At 46.1% G+C, this 25531-nt stretch overlaps 1 protein-coding gene across 1 annotated transcript; it reads left to right on the top strand.

Moving 5' to 3' along the window:
- Positions 1-1206: 1206 nt before the first annotated feature.
- Positions 1207-18294, top strand: LOC119901338 (mucin-2-like). The gene is made up of 7 exons (XM_038716968.1): positions 1207-1314; positions 2250-9945; positions 13062-13283; positions 14100-14260; positions 15603-15812; positions 17979-18064; positions 18181-18294. The coding sequence occupies exons 1-7, from the start codon at positions 1251-1253 to the stop codon at positions 18292-18294; spliced, it is 8553 nt and encodes a 2850-aa protein (XP_038572896.1). The 5' UTR covers positions 1207-1250.
- The last annotated feature ends 7237 nt before the right edge of the window (positions 18295-25531 follow it).

Raw genomic sequence — 25531 nt, 5'->3', positions numbered from 1 at the left:
GCCAGAGCATAATACAAATTTTTTGATTTTCTTTTTGTAGCCGACTCAATAGAACAAGAATCTACTAGCACTGATATAATACCACATTATATGTGAGTATATAACCATCTTTAAAAAAATTATGTTAAACCTGCTTTAATAATTTTGTCAACTTTGAGGCAGTGCAACAAGTTTTAAACACTATGTTGACTTTGTTTTCCATACATCTTATATGATGTGGGTTCATCACTAAAGCAACTCCTTTCATATTACATGTAGTAAACTGTTCTGAGGCACAATGCAGCCAATCCTTGCACTGAGAAACAAAATCCAACACATTAGTCATAGTACCTCAGTACCAATCAGACATAAACCGCTCTTTCAGCCCTTTCGTAGGGCCACGGATACCATGCCCAAACGCAAGTTCAGTGGGGCTGAACCCGAGGGACTTTTGTTTGGCTTCACGACAGGCGAAAAGAACAAAAGGCACCCCTTCATCCTTTTCAGTGTCGTAACATACTTGCGTAACATGGATTTAAGCATTTGATTAACTGTTCTTTGCCACTCCTCCACATGTAGTTATTTGATCCACTGTTGTTATAAAAGAGATTAAAATTCAATTGAATTCTAAATCAAATGGAAAAATGTATCCATTACAATAAACCATATTACTTCCTCTTACAGCAATTATGTTGATAATATTAAGAAGTAAAATATCTTACCACATTTTAGTCCTACAGACGGCCTTCACATGCACAAGATTTTCCAGTTCAGTGAACACAGAAACACAGAGAAATGCATCAGAAAAAGCCAACAGCTAAAATATGCTGTAAAGAAACTGCAAAAATGTTTTCAAGACTTCCACTGTTCACAGGATGTGAATGTGTAGGCTAATAATGTAGAACAGTAGAGTTTGAATATACCAAAAAGCATAAAGAACAGATGGAGAGGAACTGCATTACACAAATAAGAAACCTGTTTGACAACCTTGATGTCAATGGGGATGAACTTTGCCCCTATTTAAATTCCAATTATTTGATACCAGCTAAAGTTGTTTTAAAAAATACCTTCTGTTACTAGTACCACATTCTGTGTTGACATATGTGTCTGTAACTTAACCTGTTTTTTCAGGTTTAGTGAAAGGAGGCTCTGTGACCAACGCTTTGTAACTTCCTCCATAGTTTAGGGAGGAGCAATTCTAAACTAAGTGCAACATACAATCACAGAGTAATTGTCTGTACCTGGAGTAGCAAGAAGTAACACCAGTCATCATGAAAATAAGAATCTCTTGGTGGATATTTTTCCTTGGATATTTACATACATTATCTGGACAAGGTAACTACTGGAGGGATATTTATACTTTGATTTTAAAATTATTTCAGTATATGTTTTATATGACAAACAAAATATACAACATAAAAAAGATTGTGCCAAGTTATTGCTTGTTTTTATCTCTTCTTTATAAAAGAAATTATATTTGTCTAATTAAATAAACTTTAGTAGTTTGACACAAACAAGATCGGACAAAGAAATTGGACTTGGATTAGAATACAATGACTAATGATTATAAAATGGCCATTCTGTTTGCCTTAATTGTTTTAAGATGAAATTATCAAAATTAATTTAATGAAATATGTAATGATATTAGGGTTAGTAGAGTTGATTACTTTGCTTTGGTTCATTTCCAAGATGGCATTTACTGCCTGAATGGTTCTGTCAAGGACTTTTTTAAAAGATACAAAAAAAACTAAGACAAAAAGTTTAAAAGGTTTTTAATTTTACTTACCGTACCGGTTAAAAAGCATTATTAAACATTGAGAATTTATTTGCAAAACATTATATCTGATTGTGGTTAATACTAAATGCCAAAACATTAATTCCAAATTTAAGTTGCATATGGTCATCAGAATCACCTTAGGCTAAGTCTGAATGGCCATTGTTAGTTCTGTCACATGAGGCCAAATGTGAGTGTTAAGTTAAGTTTCCTGGGAAGGCATGAAAGGACAGCATTGTAAGTGGTGGATAAGTAGTTGCAGACCCTCTCCATCTGTCCACCCTATGCAGAATATGTACATAGTTGGATAAGTACACATTTTCAAGGACAACAATGTATATAGAGGATTAGGGATAGGCAGCACGGAAAGTCAGAACTAAGAAGCCCCTTGGATGGAATGCGAAATGTCTTCAAGTATCAAGTATAAGTCCAAATGCCTTTGATTTTAACCCACCTCGGATAATAGATCATATTATTTTCACTCCTTGAACATCAGCCACCACAACTCCAGCTCCTACAGCCACAACTGCAGATCCAACCACAACAACTGTATTCACCACTCCAGATCCAACCACCACAATTGCAGATGTAACCACCGCAACTGAATTCACCACTCCAGATCCAACCACCACAATTGGAGATGTAACCACTACAACTGAATTCACAACTCCAGATCCAACCACCACAAATGCAGATGTAACCATCGCAACTGAATTCACCACTCCAGATCCAACGACCACAATCGCAGATGTAACCACCACAACTGCAGCCACAACTCCAGCTCCAACCACCACAATAGCAGATCCAACCACCACAACTGCAGCCACAACTCAAGCTCCAACCACTACAATTGCAGATGTAACCACCACAACTGCAGCCACAACTCCAGCTCCAACCACCACAATAGCAGATCCAACCACCACAACTGAAGCCACAACTCCAGCTCCAACCACCACAATAGCAGATCCAACCACCACAACTGCAGCCACAACTCCAGCTCCAACCACCACAATAGCAGATCCAACCACCACAACTGCAGCCACAACTCCAGCTCCAACCACCACAATTGCAGATCCAACCACCACAACTGAAGCCACCACTCCAGATCCAACCACCACAATTGCAGATGTAACCACCACAACTGCAGCCACAACTCCAGCTCCAACCACCACAATTGCAGATCCAACCACCACAACTGAAGCCACCACTCCAGACCCAACCACGACAACTACATTCACCACTCCAGCTCCAACCACCACAACTGCAGCTCCAACCACAACAACTGCAGCCACAACTGAAGGTCCAACCACCACAATTGAAGGTCCAACCACCACAACTGCATTCACCACTCCAGATCCAACCACCACAAATGCAGATGTAACCACCGCAACTGAATTCACCACTCCAGATCCAACCACCACAATTGCAGATGTAACCACCACAACTGAAGCCACAACTCCAGCTCCAACCACCACAATAGCAGATCCAACCACCACAACTGCAGATGTAACCACCACAACTGCAGCCACAACTCCAGCTCCAACCACAACAATTGCAGATCCAACCACCACAACTGAAGCCACCACTCCAGATCCAACCACCACAATTGCAGATGTAACCACCACAACTGCAGCCACAACTCCAGACCCAACCACAACAACTACATTCACCACTCCAGCTCCAACCACCACAACTGCAGCTCCAACCACAACAACTGCAGCCACAACTGAAGGTCCAACCACCACAATTGAAGGTCCAACCACCACAACTGCATTCACCACTCCAGATCCAACCACCACAAATGCAGATGTAACCACCGCAACTGAATTCACCACTCCAGATCCAACCACCACAATTGCAGATGTAACCACCACAACTGCAGCCACAACTCCAGCTCCAACCACCACAATAGCAGATCCAACCACCACAACTGCAGCCACAACTCAAGCTCCAACCACCACAATTGCAGATGTAACCACCACAACTGCTGCAACAAATCCAGCTCAAACCACCACAATAGCAGATCCAACCACCACAACTGCAGCCACAACTCCAGCTCCAACCACCACAATTGCAGATCCAACCACCACAACTGCATTCACCACTCCAGATCCAACCACCACAAATGCAGATGTAACCACCGCAACTGAATTCACCACTCCAGATCCAACCACCACAATTGCAGTTGTAACCACCACAACTGAAGCCACAACTCCAGCTCCAACCACCACAATAGCAGATCCAACTACAACAACTGCAGCCACAACTCCAGCTCCAACCACCACAATTGCAGATCCAACCACCACAACTGCAGATCCAACCACCACAACTACAGCCACCACTCCAGATCCAACCACCACAATAGCAGATCCAACCACCACAACTGCAGCCACCACTCCAGATCCACCCACCACAACTGCAGATGTAACCACCACAATTGCAGATGTAACCACCACAACTGAAGCCACAACTCAAGCTCCAACCACCACAATTATAGATCCAACCACCACAACTGCAGACACAACTCCAGCTCCAACCACCACAACTGCAGCTCCAACCACAACAACTGCAGCCACAACTCCAGCTCCAACCACCACAACTGAAGGTCCAACCACCACAACTGCATTCACCACTCCAGATCCAACGACCACAATTGCAGATGTAACCACCACAACTGCAGCCACAACTCCAGATCCAACCACCACAACTGCAGATGTAACCACCACAACTGCAGCCACAACTCCAGCTCCAACCACCACAATAGCAGATCCAACCACCACAACTGCAGCCACCACTCCAGATCCAACCACCACAATAGCAGATCCAACCACCACAACTGAAGCCACCACTCCAGATCCAACCACCACAATTGCAGATGTAACCACCACAACTGCAGCCACCACTCCAGATCCAACCACCACAACTACATTCACCACTCCTGCTCCAACCACCACAACTGAAGGTCCAACCACCACAACCGCATTCACCACTCCAGATCCAACCACCACAATTGCAGATGTAACCACCACAACTCCAGCTCCAACCACCACAACTGCAGATGTAACCACCACAACTGCAGCCACAACTCCAGCTCCAACCACCACAATAGCAGATCCAACCACCACAACTACAGCCACCACTCCAGATCCAACCACCACAATAGCAGATCCAACCACCACAACTGCAGCCACCACTCCAGATCCAACCACCACAATTGCAGATGTAACCACCACAACTGCAGCCACAACTCCAGCTCCAACCACCACAACTACATTCACCACTCCTGCTCCAACCACCACAACTGAAGGTCCAACCACCACAACCGCATTCACCACTCCAGCTCCAACCACCACAATTGCAGATGTAACCACCACAACTGCAGCCACAACTCCAGCTCCAACCACCACAATTGCAGATCCAACCACCACAACTGAAGCCACCACTCCACATCCAACCACCATAATTGCAGATGTAACCACCACAACTGCAGCCACAACTCCAGACCCAACCACCACAACTGCAGCCACCACTCCAGATCCAACCACCACAACTGAAGATGTAACCACCACAACTGCAGCCACGACTCCAGCTCCAACCACCACAATAGCAGATCCAACCACCACAACTGCAGCCACCATTCCAGATCCAACCACCACAATAGCAGATCCAACCACCACAACTGCAGCCACCACTCCAGCTCCAACCACCACAATTGCAGATGTAACCACCACAACTGCAGCCACAACTCCAGCTTCAACCACCACAACTACATTCACCACTCCTGCTCCAACCACCACAACTGAAGGTCCAACCACCACAACTGCATTCACCACTCCAGCTCCAACCACCACAATTGCAGATGTAACCACCACAACTGCAGCCACAACTCCAGCTTCAACCACCACAACTACATTCACCACTCCTGCTCCAACCACCACAACTGAAGGTCCAACCACCACAACTGCATTCACCACTCCAGATCCAACGACCACAATTGCAGATGTAACCACCACAACTACAGCCACAACTCCAGCTCCAACCACCACAACTGCAGCTCCAACCACAACAACTGAAGGTCTAACGACCACAACTGCATTCACCACTCCAGATCCAACCACCACAATTGCAGATGTAACCACCACAACTGCATTCACCACTCCAGATCCAACGACCACAATTGCAGATGTAACCACCACAACTGCAGCCACAACTACAGATCCAACCACCACAACTACAGATGTAACCACCACAACTGCAGCCACAACTCCAGCTCCAACCACCACAATAGCAGATCCAACCACCACAACTGCAGCCACCACTCCAGATCCAACCACCACAATAGCAGATCCAACCACCACAACTGAAGCCACCACTCCAGATCCAACCACCACAATTGCAGATGTAACCACCACAACTGCAGCCACCACTCCAGATCCAACCACCACAACTACATTCACCACTCCTGCTCCAACCACCACAACTGAAGGTCCAACCACCACAACCGCATTCACCACTCCAGATCCAACCACCACAATTGCAGATGTAACCACCACAACTGCAGCCACAACTCCAGCTCCAAACACCACAACTGCAGATGTAACCACCACAACTGCAGCCACAACTCCAGCTCCAACCACCACAATAGCAGATCCAACCACCACAACTACAGCCACCACTCCAGATCCAACCACCACAATAGCAGATCCAACCACCACAACTGCAGCCACCACTCCAGATCCAACCACCACAATTGCAGATGTAACCACCACAACTGCAGCCACAACTCCAGCTCCAACCACCACAACTACATTCACCACTCCTGCTCCAACCACCACAACTGAAGGTCCAACCACCACAACCGCATTCACCACTCCAGCTCCAACCACCACAATTGCAGATGTAACCACCACAACTGCAGCCACAACTCCAGCTTCAACCACCACAACTACATTCACCACTCCTGCTCCAACCACCACAACTGAAGGTCCAACCACCACAACTGCATTCACCACTCCAGATCCAACGACCACAATTGCAGATGTAACCACCACAACTACAGCCACAACTCCAGCTCCAACCACCACAACTGCAGCTCCAACCACAACAACTGAAGGTCTAACGACCACAACTGCATTCACCACTCCAGATCCAACCACCACAATTGCAGATGTAACCACCACAACTGCATTCACCACTCCAGATCCAACGACCACAATTGCAGATGTAACCACCACAACTGCAGCCACAACTCCAGCTCCAACCACCACAACTACATTCACCACTCCAGCTCCAACCACCACAACTGAAGGTCCAACCACCACAAACGCATTCACTACTCCAGATCCAACCACCACAATTGCAGATGTAACCACCACAACTGCAGCCACAACTGCAGCTCCAACCACAACAACTGAAGGTCCAACCACCACAACTGCATTCACAACTCCAGCTCCAACCACCACAACTGCAGATGTAACCACCACAACTGCAGCCACAACTCCAGCTCCAACCACCACAATAGCAGATCCAACCACCACAACTGCAGCCACCACTCCAGATCCAACCACCACAATTGCAGATGTAACCACCACAACTGCAGCCACAACTCCAGCTCCAACCACAACAACTGAAGGTTCAACCACCACAACTGCATTCACAACTCCAGCTCCAACCACCACAATAGCAGATCCAACCACCACAACTGCAGCCACCACTCCAGCTCCAACCACCAGAATTGCAGATGTAACCACCACAACTGCAGCCACAACTCCAGCTTCAACCACCACAACTACATTCACCACTCCTGCTCCAACCACCACAACTGAAGGTCCAACCACCACAACTGCATTCACCACTCCAGCTCCAACCACCACAATTGCAGATGTAACCACCACAACTGCAGCCACAACTCCAGCTTCAACCACCACAACTACATTCACCACTCCTGCTCCAACCACCACAACTGAAGGTCCAACCACCACAACTGCATTCACCACTCCAGATCCAACAACCACAATTGCAGATGTAACCACCACAACTACAGCCACAACTCCAGCTCCAACCACCACAACTGCAGCTCCAACCACAACAACTGAAGGTCTAACGACCACAACTGCATTCACCACTCCAGATCCAACCACCACAATTGCAGATGTAACCACCACAACTGCATTCACCACTCCAGATCCAACGACCACAATTGCAGATGTAACCACCACAACTGCAGCCACAACTCCAGCTCCAACCACCACAACTACATTCACCACTCCAGCTCCAACCACCACAACTGAAGGTCCAACCACCACAAACGCATTCACCACTCCAGATCCAACCACCACAATTGCAGATGTAACCACCACAACTGCAGCCACAACTGCAGCTCCAACCACAACAACTGAAGGTCCAACCACCACAACTGCATTCACAACTCCAGCTCCAACCACCACAACTGCAGATGTAACCACCACAACTGCAGCCACAACTCCAGCTCCAACCACCACAATAGCAGATCCAACCACCACAACTGCAGCCACCACTCCAGATCCAACCACCACAATTGCAGATGTAACCACCACAACTGCAGCCACAACTCCAGCTTCAACCACAACAACTACATTCACCACTCCAGCTCCAACCACCACAACTGAAGGTCCAACCACCACAACTGCATTCACCACTCCAGCTCCAATGACCACAATTGCAGATTTAACCCCCACAACTGCAGCCACAACTCCAGCTCCAACCACCACAACGGCAGCTCCAACCACAACAACTGAGAGTCCAACCACCACAACTGCATTCACTACTCCAGATCCAACCACCACAATTGCAGATGTAACCACCACAACTGCATTCACCACTCCAGATCCAACCACCACAATTGCAGATGTAACCACCACAACTGCAGCCACAACTCCAGCTCCAACCACCACAACTCCAGCTCCAACCACCACAACTGAAGGTCCAACCACCACAACTGCATTCACCACTCCAGATCCAACCACCACAATTGCAGATGTAACCACCACAACTGCAGCCACGACTCCAGCTCCAACCACCACAATAGCAGATCCAACCACCACAACTGCAGCCACAACTCCAGCTCCAACCACCACAATTGCAGATCCAACTACAACAACTGCAGCCACAACTCCAGCTCCAACCACCACAATTGCAGATCCAACCACCACATCCGAAGCCACCACTCCAGATTCAACCAACACAATTTCAGATCCAACCACCACAACTGAAGCCACCACTCCAGATCCAACCACCACAACTGCAGCCACAACTCCAGCTCCAACCACCACAACTACATTCACCACTCCAGCTCCCACTACAACTCCACCTGTAACAACAACAACTCCACCTACCACAACAACTCTCCCTACAACAACTCCCCCTACCACAACAACTGCAGATGTAACCACCACAACTGCAGCCACAACTCCAGCTCCAACCAACACAATAGCAGATCCAACCACCACAACTGCAGCCACCACTCCAGATCCAACCACCACAATTGCAGATGTAACCACCACAACTGCAGCCACAATTCCAGCTCCAACCACCACAACTGCAGCTCCAACCACAACAGCTGAAGGTCCAACCACCACAACTGCATTCACAACTCCAGCTCCAACCACCACAACTGCAGATGTAACCACCACAACTGCAGCCACAACTACAGCTTCAACCACCACAACTGCAGCTCCAACCACAACAACTGAAGGTCCAACCACCACAACTGCATTCACAACTCCAGCTCCAACCACCACAACTGCAGATGTAACCACCACAACTGCAGCCACAACTCCAGCTCCAACTACCACAATAGCAGATCCAACCACCACAACTGCAGCCACCACTCCAGATCCAACCAACACAATTGCAGATGTAACCACCACAACTGCAGCCACAACTCCAGCTTCAACCACCACAACTACATTCACCACTCCTGCTCCAACCACCACAACTGAAGGTCCAACCACCACAACTGCATTCACCACTCCAGATCCAACCACCACAATTGCAGATGTAACCCCCACAACTGCAGCCACAACTCCAGCTCCAACCACCACAACTGCAGCTCCAACCACAACAACTGAAGGTCCAACCACCACAACTGCATTCACAACTCCAGCTCCAACCACCACAATTGCAGATGTAACCACCACAACTGCAGCCACAACTCCAGCTCCAACCACCACAACTGCAGCTCCAACCACAACAACTGAAGGTCCAACCACCACAACTGCATTCACAACTCCAGCTCCAACCACCACAACTGCAGCTCCAACCACAACAACTGAAGGTCCAACCACCACAACTGCATTCACAACTCCAGCTCCAACCACCACAACTGCAGATGTAACCACCACAACTGCAGCCACAACTCCAGCTCCAACTACCACAATAGCAGATCCAACCACCACAACTGCAGCCACCACTCCAGATCCAACCACCACAATTGCAGATGTAACCACCACAACTGCAGCCACAACTCCAGCTTTAACCACCACAACTACATTCACCACTCCTGCTCCAACCACCACAACTGAAGGTCCAACCACCACAACTGCATTCACCACTCCAGATCCAACGACCACAATTGCAGATGTAACCCCCACAACTGCAGCCACAACTCCAGCTCCAACCACCACAACTGCAGCTCCAACCACAACAACTGAAGGTCCAACCACCACAACTGCATTCACAACTCCAGCTCCAACCACCACAATTGCAGATGTAACCACCACAACTGCAGCCACAACTCCAGCTCCAACCACCACAACTGCAGCTCCAACCACAACAACTGAAGGTCCAACCACCACAACTGCATTCACAACTCCAGCTCCAACCACCACAACTGCAGATGTAACCACCACAACTGCAGCCACAACTCCAGCTCCAACCACCACAATAGCAGATCCAACCACCACAACTGCAGCCACCACTCCAGATCCAACCACCACAATTGCAGATGTAACCACCACAACTGCAGCCACAACTCCAGCTTCAACCACCACAACTACATTCACCACTCCTGCTCCAACCACCACAACTGAAGGTCCAACCACCACAACTGCATTCACCACTCCAGATCCAACGACCACAATTGCAGATGTAACCACCACAACTACAGCCACAACTCCAGCTCCAACCACCACAACTGCAGCTCCAACCACAACAACTGAAGGTCTAACCACCACAACTGCATTCACCACTCCAGATCCAACGACCACAATTGCAGATGTAACCACCACAACTGCAGCCACAACTCCAGCTCCAACCACCACAACTGCAGATGTAACCACCACAACTGCAGCCACAACTCCAGCTCCAACCACCCCAACTGCAGCCACAACTCCAGCTCCAACCGCCACAATTGCAGATCCAACTACAACAACTGCAGCCACAACTCCAGCTCCAACCACCACAATTGCAGATCCAACCACCACATCCGAAGCCACCACTCCAGATTCAACCACCACAATTTCAGATCCAACCACCACAACTGAAGCCACCACTCCAGATCCAACCACCAGAATTGCAGATGTAACCACCACAACTGCAGCCACAACTGAAGCTCCAACCACCACAACTACATTCACCACTCCAGCTCCCACTACAACTCCACCTGTAACAACAACAACTCCACCTACCACAACAACTCTCCCTACAACAACTCCCCCTACCACAACAACTTCCTCTACAACAACTCCACCTACCACAACAACTCCACCATCCACAACTCCCTCTACAACAACTCTCCCTACAACATCTCCACCTATTACAACGGTCACTACAACAACTCCACCTACCACAACAACTCCACCAACCACAACTCCCTCTACAACATCTCCTACAACAACAACTCCACCTACCACAACAACTCCCACTACAACTCCACCTGTAACAACAACAACAACTCCACCTACCACAACAACTCCCACTACAACTCCACCTGTAACAACAACAACTCCACCTACCACAACAACTCCACCAACCACAACTCCCTCGACAACATCACCACCTGTAATAACAACTCACCCTACCACAACAACGTCCTCTACAACAACTCCACCTACCACAACAACTCCACCAACCACAACTCCCTCTACAACAACCTCTCCACCTATTACAACGGTCACTACAACAACTCCACCTACCACAACAACTTCCTCTACAACAACAATTTCACCAACCACAACTCCCTCTACAACAACCTCTCCACCTACAACAACAACAACTCCACCTACCACAACAACTCTCCCTACAACATCTCCACCTATTACAACGGTCACTATAACAACTTCACCTGCCACAACAACTCTCCCTACCACAACAACTCTCCCTACAGCAACAGCTCCATCTATAACAACAACTTCACCTACCACAACAACTTCCTCTACAACAACTCCACCTACCACAACAACTCCACCAACCACAACTCCCTCTACAACATCTCCTACAACAACAACTCTACCTACCACAACAACTCCCACTACAACTCCACCTGTAACAACAACAACTTCCCCTACCACAACAACTCTCCCTACAGCAACAGCTCCATCTATAACCACAACTCCACCAACCACAACTCCCTCTACAACTCCACCTACCACAACAACTCCACCAACCACAACCCCCTCTACAACATCTCCTACAACAACAACTCCACCTACCACAACAACTCCCACTACAACTCCACCTGTAACAACAACAACTCTGCCTACAGCAACAGCTCCATCTATAACCACAACTTCACCTATCACAACAACTCCACCAACCACAACTCCCTCTACAACATCTCCTACAACAACAACTCCACCTACCACAACAACTCTCCCTACAACAACTCCTCCTACCACAACAACTCTCCCTACAGCAACAACTCCTCCTACCACAACAACTCTCCCTACAGCAACAGCTCCATCTATAACAACAACAACTCCACCTACCACAACAACTCCACCAACCACAACTCTCTCTACAACATCTCCACCTGTAACAACAACTCCACCTACCACAACAACTCTCCCTACAACAACTCCCCCTACCACAACAACTCTCCCTACAGCAACAGCTCCATCTATAACAATAACAACTCCACCTACCACAACAACTTCACCAACCACAACTCCCTCTACAACATCTCCTACAACAACAACTCCATCTACCACAACAACTCTCCCTACAACAACAACTCCACCTACCACAACAACTTCCTCTACAACAACTCCACCTACCACAACAACTCTACCTACCACAACACCCTCTACAACAACCTCCCCACCTACAACAGCAACAACTCCAACTACCACAAGTCCTCCACCTACCACAACAACTCTCCCTACAACATCTCCACCTATCACAACAACAACTCCACCTACCACAACAACTCCCCCTACAACATCTCCACCTACCACCACAATTCCCTCTACAACCACTCCACCTACCACCACAACTCCCTCTATAACATCTCCACCTACAACAACAACAACTCCAACTACCACAACAACTCCCAGTACAACTCCACCTGTAACAACCACAACTCCACCTACCACAACAACTCTCCCTACAACAACTCCCCCTACCACAACAACTCTCCCTACAGCAACAGCTCCATCTATAACAACAACTTCACCTACCACGACAACTTCTTCTACAACAACTCCACCTACCACAACAACTCCACCAACCACAACTCCCTCTACAATATCTCCTACAACAACAACTCCACTTACCACAACTCCCCCTACTACATCTCTCCCTACAACAACTCCACCTACCACAACAACTTCCTCTACAACTCCACCTACCACAACAACTCCACCTACCACCACAACTCCCTCTACAACATCTCCACCTACAACAACAACAACTCCACCTACCACAACAACTCTCCCTACTACATCTCCACCTATTACAACGGTCACTACAACAACTCCACCTACCACAACAACTTCCTCTGCAACAACTCCACCTACAACAACAACTCCACCAACCACAACTCCCTCTACAACAACCTCTCCACCTACAACAACAACCACTCCACCTACCACAACGACTCTCCCTACAACATCTCCACCTATTACAACAGTCACTATAACAACTCCACCTACCACAACAACTTCCTCTACCACAACTCCACCTACCACAACAACTCTACCTACCACAACAACTTCCTCTACAACAACTCCACCTACCACAACAACTCCAACTACCACCACAACTCCCTCTACAACATCTCCACCTACAACAACAACTCTCCCTACAACATCTCCACCTATTACAACGATCACTACAACAACTCCACCTACCACAACAATGTCCTCTTCAGCAACGCCACCTACCACAACAACTCCACCAACCACAACTCCCTCTACAACAACCTCTCCACCTACAACAACAACTCCAACTACCACAAGTCCTCCACCTATCACAACAACAACTCCACCTACCACAACAACTCTCCCTGCAACATCTCCACTTATTACAACGGTCACTACAACAACTCCACCTACCACAACAACTTCCTCTACAACAACTCCACCTACCACAACAACTCCACCAACCACAATTCCCTCTACAACAACCTCTCCACCTACAACAACAACAACTCCACCCACCACAACAACTCCACCTACCACCACATCTCCCTCTACAACATCTCCACCTACAACAACAACTACTCCACCTACCACAACAACTCTCCCTACAACATCTCCACCTACAACAACAACTACTCCACCTACCACAACAACTCTCCCTACAACATCTCCACCTATTACAACGGTCACTACAACAACTCCACCTACCACAACAACTTCCTCTACAACAACTCCACCTACCACAACAACTCCAACAACCACAATTCCCTCTACAACAACCTCTCCACCTACAACAACAACTCCACCCACCACAACAACTCCACCTACCACCACATCTCCCTCTACAACATCTCCACCTACAACAACAACCCTCCCTACAACTCCACCTGTAACAACAACTCCACCTACCACATCAGCTCTCCCTACAGCAACAGCTCCATCTATAACAACAACTTCACCTACCACAACAACTTCCTCTACAACAACTCCACCTACCACAACAACTTCACCAACCACAACTCCCTCTACAACATCTCCTACAACAACAACTCCACCTACCACAACAACTCCCACTACAACTCCACCTGTAACAACAACTCCATCTACCACAACAACTCTCCCTACAACAACAACTCCACCTACCACAACAACTTCCTCTACAACAACTCCACCTACCACAACAACTCCACCTACCACAACACCCTCTACAACAACCTCCCCACCTACAACAGCAACAACTCCAACTACCACAAGTCCTCCACCTACCACAACAACTCTCCCTACAGCAACAGCTCCATCTATAACAACAACTTCACCTACCACAACAACTTCCTCTACAACAACTCCACCTACCACAACAACTCCACCAACCACAACTCCCTCTACAATATCTCCTACAACAACAACTCCACCTACCACAACAACGCCCACTACAACTCCACCTGTAACAACAACTCCACCTACCACAACAACTTCCTCTACAACAACTCCACCTACCACAACAACTCCACCAACCACAACTCCCTCTACAACAACCTCTCCACCTACCACAACAACCCTCCCTACGGCAACAACTCCCCCTACAACAACAACCCCACCTACCACAACAACTCTCCCTACAACAACCACCACAAATCCAGCTCCAACCACTACAACTGCAGCCACCACAACTCCGGCTCTAACCACCACAACTGCCGCCATCTCAACTCCAGCTCTAACCCCCACACCTGCAGCCACCACTGCAGTTCCAACCACCACAACTGCAGCGACCACAACTCCAGCCCCTACCACCACAACTGAAGCCACCACTGCAGCTCCAACAACCACCACTGCAGCTCCAACAACCACCACTGCAGCAACCACAACTCCAGCTCCTACGACCACAATTACAGCCACCACTCCAGCTCCAACCACTGCAACTCCAGCCCAAACCATACAAACAGGTATGTGACAACCTGATTTTCCATTTCTCATCCACTTTCTAGGCTATAATGTAGGAATTTTGTTTGGTCAACTACATATATAAACTATACGTAGTTAAATAGCATTAGGAAAAGGGTGTATCTCACCCTGACAAATAAACTGTAAAGACCCCCAGCATAGCTCTACCCATTTCATTGGTCATTGGTATAATTTGAATCAACACTTTTAAGTGAAACATTTTCCTCCATGTTTATGAAATTAATGATATGGTGGTCGTGAACGAGTCGGCTGTATGAGTCGGCTCTTTAAGTAAACATTTGCAGCCTGTCTGGGAGTCCATTTCACCCCACCCCCACAGAAAAAGAAAGTGAATGAACAAATTACACATACTAATTACCTTGACTAATGGAAATTTGCTGTATGTGTCTGTATAGAATTGTGTAAGTGTAATTTTTCATTTTGAATAGGGTGTTGTTTTTGTTATATGAATAGGATAGCTATTCTTGACATATCACAATTATCAGAGCTGTAATTCCCATGAAATAGACAAAAACTAAAAAGCATACAATTCTGGTTACATATGCATATCTATCTAGGTAGGAGATGTTATAAAATTTATTTTAAACATTTATCTATGACATTGTGATTCTGCTGTAGTGTCACAGAAAAGCAAATCTTGATGAATTCTATTGGACAGTAAAAAAAATATATATTTTATTAGTTGGCAACTATCTAACAGTCTAACAGGAATACTTGATGCAGTTCAATTATTGAACTACACAAAAGGCAGCTTCAAAGGCTTATGGGATGGGGAAGCAGGCAAGGGCCAGAAGGCAGTCTAACACAGACAAAGTAATCCAATAAGGAACAGGCTGGAATCCAAAGTCCAATAACAGGGCAAATGTCAAACACATAGATCAGGCAGGCAAAAACGGGTTCCAAATACAGGTCTCAGATACACAGATAAACACAATCCCGTGACGTTTTGGTGCAGAGGCTAGAGAACCAAGACATGATTGGTAACATAACTACAATCTGGCAAGGAACAAAATAAATTAACCTGTAAATATGGTGAGGAGCTGATGAGGAAATGAGATGCAAGTGAGGAGAGGCAAAAACAGGTTCCAGATACACGTCTTACGTAAACAGATAAACACAGTACAGGTGCAGAGATTAGCGAGCCAAGGCATGAAAAACAACATAACATAACTAACAATCAAACAACAAGGGAATGTGTATCAGGGGAGGAGTGGGCAGAGTAGGCCAGGGCCACATTTCTGCAGGGCTGATGAGAAGTGAGAACAGGTGTGATGATGGGTGGGGCAATTAGGTTAATGTCTTATGGAGGCTTATGGGATGGTGAGGCAGGCATGATTTAAAACCAGAATCAGCCAATCACAGGCAAAGAAATCCAATAAAAGGCAAAAGGTCAAAAGCACAGGTCAGGCAGGAAGGAACAGATTCTAGATACAGGTCTCAGGTAAACAGATAAACACAATACAGGAGTAGAGACTGGAGGCCAAGACATGAAACACAGAGAAACTAAAATACCTGGCAAGTGAACTGGTATATATTTTGAGTAGCTGATGAGGGAATGAGCTGCAGATGAGGAGTGGGCAGAGTAGGCCAGGGCCCTGTACCATCAAGCAATTTCAGCATACCCAGGATATCTTTTGGTTATCTGGCCTAACTAACCCTAACAATCACAATCGCAATAAGCAGTCACACAAAGCTGGTTATCAACTCAGTAAGTCAACCCAAGGTCTCCCAACCCAGCCATGAGCATGCAAGTCCACTGGCAGCAGAGCGGCATATTTTACAGACCAAGAGCAAACTTCAATGTAAGACAAACAGACATAGTCTATGAGGATGCTTGAGGATGGCAGGTCTGGGGAGTCAGGGCTAGAGACGTGGACAGATAGAGAGAACAATGCAGAGGGCTGTGGATGAGAGTGTGTGGCTGCAGGAAACTGTGACTTTTAACGAAAATACATGATCAGTAAAGACTTCTTTCAAAGCCATTTCTTCTCTTTTAATTAGTGTTAATGTCCTTATGTTACCTTTAACATTAGTGGTGGAACTGCAATAATTGTATTGTCAAGGACATGTAGCATTTATCAGGATTTTAAAAACATGATAGTCTTTTATTTATTTCCACATGTAATGTTTTCTTTTAATCCCTACAGGCTTGGAATTACTGACATTTCTACAGATGAAGATAGCTTCCTATGGAGAGGTCAGCAATGGAACCACCACTAAACTTATTGAACAGGTTTGTAAAACAGAATGTATAAAACAACAGATATGTTAAAGCTGTACAGCTAACATTATCAAATAATAATGCAAAAAAAACCCCAATATAAATATCTGTGTTTTCTCTGAATTTAGTTCTTTCGAGAATTACTTCCGAATGGAACAGCCTTCAATGTCACTGTGAGAAACATTAGAGCCGAAACTCCCACAACTCCAGTTCCAACCACCAAAGCCCACATGACTCGCTGAGAACAGGTATGTAAAACAGAATGTGTAAAACAACTGTTTAATGATCTTCAGCTAATATTATCAATGATAATGCATATACAAAACATAAAGGGTGGGCGAAGAGAATAAGATGGATCTTTAGATGTTTATTGTCTGTGTTTTCTCTCCGTTCAGTTTTTGAGAGAACTCCTGAATGGAACAGCTGTCACAGTCACCATGACAAACATTCAAAGGGTTGCACCATAGAAGCTTGAAGTGGACAAGAGTAGTCAAAAGTGAATGTATAAAGAGAGCACTTTGAGGTTGTGCTAGTTTTAACACAATGTGAAGGCACAGTTCACCTCAACGATTTCAGCACAAGTCTCATCAGAAGTTTTATTAGAATATCTAATTGTGATTATGTTGACTGATATTGCAATTGTGATGTGATTTGCTTTACTAGAGGGAATGCTCATTTATACATCATTATATTTATTTTCATTGAAAAACATATTAGAATGTATTATGGTGTGATTTTGCAGGGATCTGTACCAATCAAAGATGTTTTCTCTAGAATATGATGTATAGGACAGAACATCTCTGCAGCATGACAATATTTTTTATCTTAAAATGGTATTTTGACATAACAATTCACCTCCAACAAATATGCCTTGAAAATTGCAGTAGGCCATTTGATGAACTTTTGATTAATTGTTCAGCCACATCTTCAAACTCCAGCTGTGAGAAAAGCCGCATTAATTAAACTCAAAGGATTTTAGGTTCAGTCTCCTCTTATGTCTCTTTGTCATCATTTTGCCAAATACAATAAAATAAACTCTTTACAAGTCAACATTAGGACCACGGTCTTAAATCCCCAAACAATATTTCCATTACTACACTGTTGGCTGTATTTCCCAGGAATGCAAAGAGTGGAGATGTGCGTTTGGCTCAAATGATAAATTGTTTATGCAGTACAATGAGAAGATCAAACAAAGCAATCCGACCTGTCAAAGAGACTTTTAAGAGGAGTCAATAATTCCCATGCTTTGTAACTGGAGTAGCAGCTGTCATACTGGCAAGCCTGGTAACCAGGAAACAAATAAAGTGTTCCCTCTTCACACAAAACACTGGCAACAGTAACCTTAGAGTGTGCTTCATAACAAGTTTATGACAGTTGTACCCTGAATCAGGGCATTGATATAATAGGTTGAGCATTACTTAAAAAATGTACAGAAATGTCTATTGATCTATTTAGATTAGAGATTATCAAGATTTATCAAGCTTATCATTTATCAAGCAATTCATTGGACATAGACAGACACAGAACACAGAACACAAAGAACAAAAGGGCCAGAGCCAACTTCACTTTCTGCTCAGGTTTTAATCATGTAGTGTCTGCAGTTCCATCCTGAGGACATCCTACCAATCTGTCATAGCCAGTGCTGCGATTTTCTTTGCTGTCATGTGCTGGGCAGCAGGATGAAGGCATCAACAGCAATAGAATCAACAAGCTCACAAGGCAGTCAGGCTCTGTCCTGCAAGTGGAGCAAACTGTGGAGCCCCAATTTCATCTCTGTTCTGCTGGTTGGTTGTCTTAGTCTGAGGCCTGATCTGGTTTGTTCCTTATGAGTAGCTAGTGTGAGTCTTTAGTTTGAGACTCCAGAATAGAATAGTCTCTGTCACATGCATCACTCATAATTTGTCTAGTTATTAATTTATCTGATGCCTTCACTGTGAAACTATTATGAATTGATTAATGATTAAAATAAAATAAAAAGATTAGCCATTTTATTTCAGTATGGCACAAGTTCTTCTTTTTGTCTCATTTTTAATGGAATCCGTTAAAGGTCAAAAGATCATTCACTTTAACATCAGGAGTCTTGCTTCAAAAATTCAGCAATCGTCTTAGAGCCTGGGTTGCTCAGTACAAACCTAACATTATTACTATCTCAGACACCTGGCTAAATAATACAATTTCCGATTATGATATTGAAATCAATGATTATGTACTGCACAGAGCCGATAGAGAGGAAGTGGGGTGTTCACATATGTTGACGCAAATCTTATCTTTGAATGTATTATTCCTGAAGTAGATCCAGTTAACTTTGAAAGTCTTTTTATAAATATTATCTTTCATGTAAATAAACGTTTTATTATTGGCAAGATTTATAGGCCTCCATCTGCCCCATCAGATTCCACAAAGTGCATTTTGTCTACAATTAACTCATTAGCCAAGCATAAAGAATTGATTCTTCTTGTCGATTTCAACTGGCTTGATCGTTCCTCCCCTGGTGATAAAAACTTTAGTAGTGTCAATCTCACACAGCTTATTAAGGAACCCACTAGAGTGGATAGCCGATCCTCATCTTTGCTTGACTGGATACTGGTCTCTAATCCGGAAAGGATATTAAAATCTGATGTTTTATCTGATTGTTTTAGTGATCACTCTGTCTTTATTGTGTCTGGAAAATCAAAATGCCACATTTCCCTCCTAAATATATCAGAATACTTAATTGTAAAAATACTAATGCTGATTATTTCATACAGGATTTAAACTCTATTAATTGGGATTGCTTGTCTTTCTGCCCCTCAGTGAGCATAACTGCGTTCTGTGACGTCATGTGCATACGCTCTATAGCAAAACTCCTGTGAATCAACAAAAATTTAATAATGTTACAAATATTGTGTTGTCCATATTGATGTTGCATGTATTTCTTAAAAATTTGGAACTGAATCATGTGTTGACAGAATTGTATTGTGTGGAGGTAATGTTATTTGATTGTTTAAAGTTGTGCTTTTTAGACTATTGTTCATAGTTTTATATTAAAACTACTACAAACTAGCCATCTGTAATGATACAAAGCGAAGGCTGTGGTGGCAGAAAATTCATTTATCTGATATTCATGCTGATCATCACAAACTACACACAAAAAAGTAAGAGTATTTCTTTGTTGTAACAATGCTTCTTGGCAATAAATTTTAGACCAAGGGAAAGCCTGTTTATGTTCCTTGGAAATGGTGCCACATTTGTAAAGAACATGCATTTGCCAAATCTTCTCTGACAATGACAAACAGCTTTTCTTTGCTGTTGACTCTTGTTTGGTGGATTGGATGACTGAAATCTGAAGAAACATTGCATTTTGAATGTTGTATCCCAGTGTGTCCACAGGGAATGACAAAATCAAATCACGTTTATTGTCACTTTATAGTCTACTTACTTCACTGCATACACAAGTTAAAGGCAAGTGAAAGTCTTGGATGTTTGCTCCACAACACTGAATTTGTATAAGACGCAGACATTACTCAATACAGTCTAGTTTAAAAAGGACATAATATAGGGTTAGACTGTCAGTGCAGTAACACAAGCTCCACTGTTTTTCCCCACTGTCTTGTCTTCCTCCCTGCAAAAAGAGATGTTCAACTGGACATGAACTCGATGTCGCAGCAGTGTCCCAGTCCACTGGGTCACACCACAAGCTAGAAATTAGACCTGATTCAGTAACCACTGGATCCACGAGACTCAGTACCTTTGATCTAATTTAGACATATTGACACTTTGACTTGTATTATATTTTATCTTGCACAATTTCTTTATGATCTATATTTACCTTGTAAACTAGCTGAGTGCACCTTTAATTAATATATATATATAAATAATCACGAGTACAGTGTCTGATGCCCTAAGGTTTCTGGAGGATTTTTGAGCAGGTCGGAAATGCATTTGGGATCTAGACCACTAAGAGATTTGTAAACAGTGAGCAAAACTTTAAAATCAATTGTGTTTTTTTACCAGAAGTGTCACAGTTTGGTATGGGTGAGGCAGGTTGGAGGACCCAAACGCAGGACACAGAGCGGAGCAGGTATGGTTCAGTGGTTTTAATAAGCAAACAAAGGCGAGCACACTTAGAGTAGCTGATGACTGAGTCCCAAAACAAAGGTAGTCCAAACAGATATCCAAAAGGAAGCAGGGTAACACAACCGGGAGACACGACAAACAACAGGAGACAGCATGCAATGACCCGACAAAGACAGAAACACCGCGCGTGTGCTATAGCTATAAAAACAACAAAAAAAAAAAAAACCCCACACACACACACACACACACACACAGGGTGGGAGCAACACAGGCGAAGGACATGATTAACGAGGCAGGCAGAGACTGACATGCAGGCAGAGTGACAACTGGTTACTGAACACAAAACAGACTAGAGTGAACACTTAACATGAACTAGGAACAAGGACAAAGAACTAAAACGCAGGAACAAGAGTAAGGCAGTGACTAAGAAACAATATAACAAGTAGACTACCAAACAAATATCAAAACACAGGACTACAAGCTAGAACACCAGACAAGACATAAACACTAAGGACAAGGAAACAAAAAGAACAGGAAAACAGAAGGACACCAGAAACAAATGGCAAAAACTACAACTCATGACAGTACCCCCCCTCTCAAGGAACAGATCCCAGACGTCCCTTCAAAGTACAAACCAAACAGTCCCAAAACAAAGTGTCCATGCAGCCCCCGGGTGGGCGGAGGGAGGACTGGAGGAGGGCAAGAAAAAACCCACAGTCCAAGGAGCAGACAGAAGGGGACCAGAGAACAGGGGGGAGGTCAAACAGGCAGGGCAAGGCAGTTCAGGAGGCTGACCGAGGCATCCAGTGGGGAACAAAAGTTCAGGGGGTCGTCCTGGAGGATAACCCAATGGACCAGGTGGGCAACAGAGTTCAGGGGGTCGTCCCGGAGGGTGACCCATGAGGCCGGGCAAATCAGGGGGAGAACAGCTCAGGGGGCCGTCCCGGAGGACGACCCAACAGGCCGGGCAGAACAGGGAGGCAACAACGTTCAGGAGGTCGTCTGGGAGGACGACCCAACTGGGCGGGAGGACCAGAGGGTCCACAGAGTTCAGGTGGCCATCACGGAGTACGGCCCTGGAGGCCGGACTGTTCAGGGGGACGGCAGGAAGGCCAACAAAGAGGCTGGAAACCCACTGGAGGCCAAGCGGGAGGCCGACGGCAAGACCTCTCCAGAGGTTGGCACCCAAAGCTCTGGTGCTCTGGAGCTGCAGCTGGGCTGAGGTCCGAGAACTGAGCAGCTGGGCTGAGGACCATGGAACGGACACGAGGAGCTGGAGTCGGCTGGGCCACCGGCAGAGCACGAGGAGCTGGAGTCGGCTGGGCCACCGGCAGAGCACGAGGAGCTGGAGTCGGCTGGGCCACCGGCAGAGCACGAGGAGCTGGAGTCGGCTGGGCCACCGGCAGAGCACGAGGAGCTGGAGTCGGCTGGGCCACCGGCAGAGCACGAGGAGCTGGAGTCGGCTGGGCCACCGGCAGAGCACGAGGAGCTGGAGTCGGCTGGGCCACCAACGAAGCTGGTGTTGGTCGGACCACCGACGAGGGAACAGAAGTCGGCTGGGCCACCAACGGAGCTGGTGTCGGTCGGACCTCTGATGAGGGACCAGCAACAGGTGTCGGTGGGACCACCGAGTGGAACCTGGAAGCAGGGGTAGGCCAGGGGTCGGGCAGGCAGCTAGCAGCACTTGCAGGCCAGAAAACAGGCCGGGGGCTAGCAGCGCTAGCGGGCCAGGAAACAGGCCGGGGGCTAGCAGCGCTAGCGGGCCAGGAAACAGGCCGGGGGCTAGCAGCGCTAGCGGGCCAGGAAACAGGCCGGGGGCTAGCAGCGCTAGCGGGCCAGGAAACAGGCCGGGGGCTAGCAGCGCTAGCGGGCCAGGAAACAGGCCGGGGGCTAGCAGCGCTAGCGGGCCAGGAAACAGGCCGGGGGCTAGCAGCGCTAGCGGGCCAGGAAACAGGCCGGGGGCTAGCAGCGCTAGCGGGCCAGGAAACAGGCCGGGGGCTAGCAGCGCTAGCGGGCCAGGAAACAGGCCGGGGGCTAGCAGCGCTAGCGGGCCAGGAAACAGCCATGGCCTTGCGGCTACCTCCCAGTGAGCCTTAACAAGGGCAGCTTGCTGGGATTTGCGGCTTGACGCGAACTGCCAGATTGTCCATAGTTTGGCCAAAACGTCCAAAAACCTCTCCCTCTCCATTTTTGCGTCTGCTGGGTCCATATTTGGTCAGGTCATTCTGTCACGGTTTGGAATGGGTGAGGCAGGTTGGAGGACCCAAACGCAGGACACAGAGCGGAGCAGGTATGGTTCAGTGGTTTTAATAAGCAAACAAAAGGCGAGCACACTTAGAGTAGCTGATGACTGAGTCCCAAAACAAAGGTAGTCCAAACAGATATCCAAAGGAAGCAGGGTAACACAACCGGGAGACACGACAAACAACAGGAGACAGCATGCAATGACCCGACAAAGACAAGACAGAAACACCAGGTATATATACACACACAGGGACTAACGAGCAGGGCGGGAGCAACACAGGTGAAGGACATGAGATTAACGAGGTAGGCAGAGAGAGACAGTGAATAGAGAGACTGACATGCAGGCAGAGTGACAACTGGGGGAACAGACGGAACACAGGTTACTGAACACAAAACAGACCAGAGTGAACACTTAACATGAACTAAGGTACAGGACTGGGAACAAGGACAAAGAACTAAAACGCAGGAACAAGAGTAAGGCAGTGACAAAGAAACAATATAACAAGTAGACTACCAAACCAATATCAAAACAACACAGGACTACGAGCTAGAACACCAGACAAGACATAAACACTAAGGACAAGGAAACAAAAAGAACAGGAAAACAGAAGGACACCAGAAACAAATGGCAAAAACTACAACTCATGACAAGAAGCCAGTGAACTGACCTAAATATAGGAGTAACATGTTCAGTTTTTGTTGTCACAGTGCGTACTCTGGCTGCAGCATTTTGAATGCCCTGAAGCGCCTACAACAAGGTATCAAGGTAATTTATTTACCATTGTACAATAAAAGGTTAGAAGAAAGGGTAACACATTGTTTTTAGGCCTATACAGTTATAAAAATATACATACACATTCACACCCAGGAAGTAATTGTCCAGTGCAGCCTTGTGGGACCCCACAGCAAATGTTATAATTGCCAGTTTTAAAGCTGTAAAGAGCCAGAATGTCCTTCAGGTTAGATAGGAAGAGAGCCAGAGTTAAAGACATAGCCACATAGGCCAACTGAATTTTCTAGTTTACTGATTAAAATGCTGTGGTTGGTGGTGTCAAAGGCTGCAGTCAGCTCTAGAAATGAAATACCAGGATAGGTTTTATGTAGCACTGTTGATCTTTAGATCACAAGAGTTCTTCAAAGCTGTTTCAGTGCTGTGGTTAGTCCTGAAGACAAAATTCC

Source organism: Micropterus salmoides, unplaced genomic scaffold (genome assembly GCF_014851395.1).
Source record: "Micropterus salmoides isolate LMB-PRFRI ecotype aquatic unplaced genomic scaffold, ASM1485139v1 Ms_hic_scaffold_13, whole genome shotgun sequence".
Classification (NCBI taxonomy): Eukaryota; Metazoa; Chordata; class Actinopteri; order Centrarchiformes; family Centrarchidae; genus Micropterus; species Micropterus salmoides.
This window is presented reverse-complemented; position numbering and strand designations above follow the sequence as displayed.

What these genes read in the sequence shown, in the direction of transcription:
- LOC119901338 (XM_038716968.1), top strand. Translation starts at nt 1,251, where the DNA reads ATGAAAATAAGAATCTCTTGGTGGATATTTTTCCTTGGATATTTACAT. An exon ending in AGCCCAAACCATACAAACAG is followed by an intron (nt 15,813 to 17,978) that starts GTATGTGACAAC and finishes TAATCCCTACAG; the next exon opens with GCTTGGAATTACTGACATTT. An exon ending in CCACTAAACTTATTGAACAG is followed by an intron (nt 18,065 to 18,180) that starts GTTTGTAAAACA and finishes CTCTGAATTTAG; the next exon opens with TTCTTTCGAGAATTACTTCC.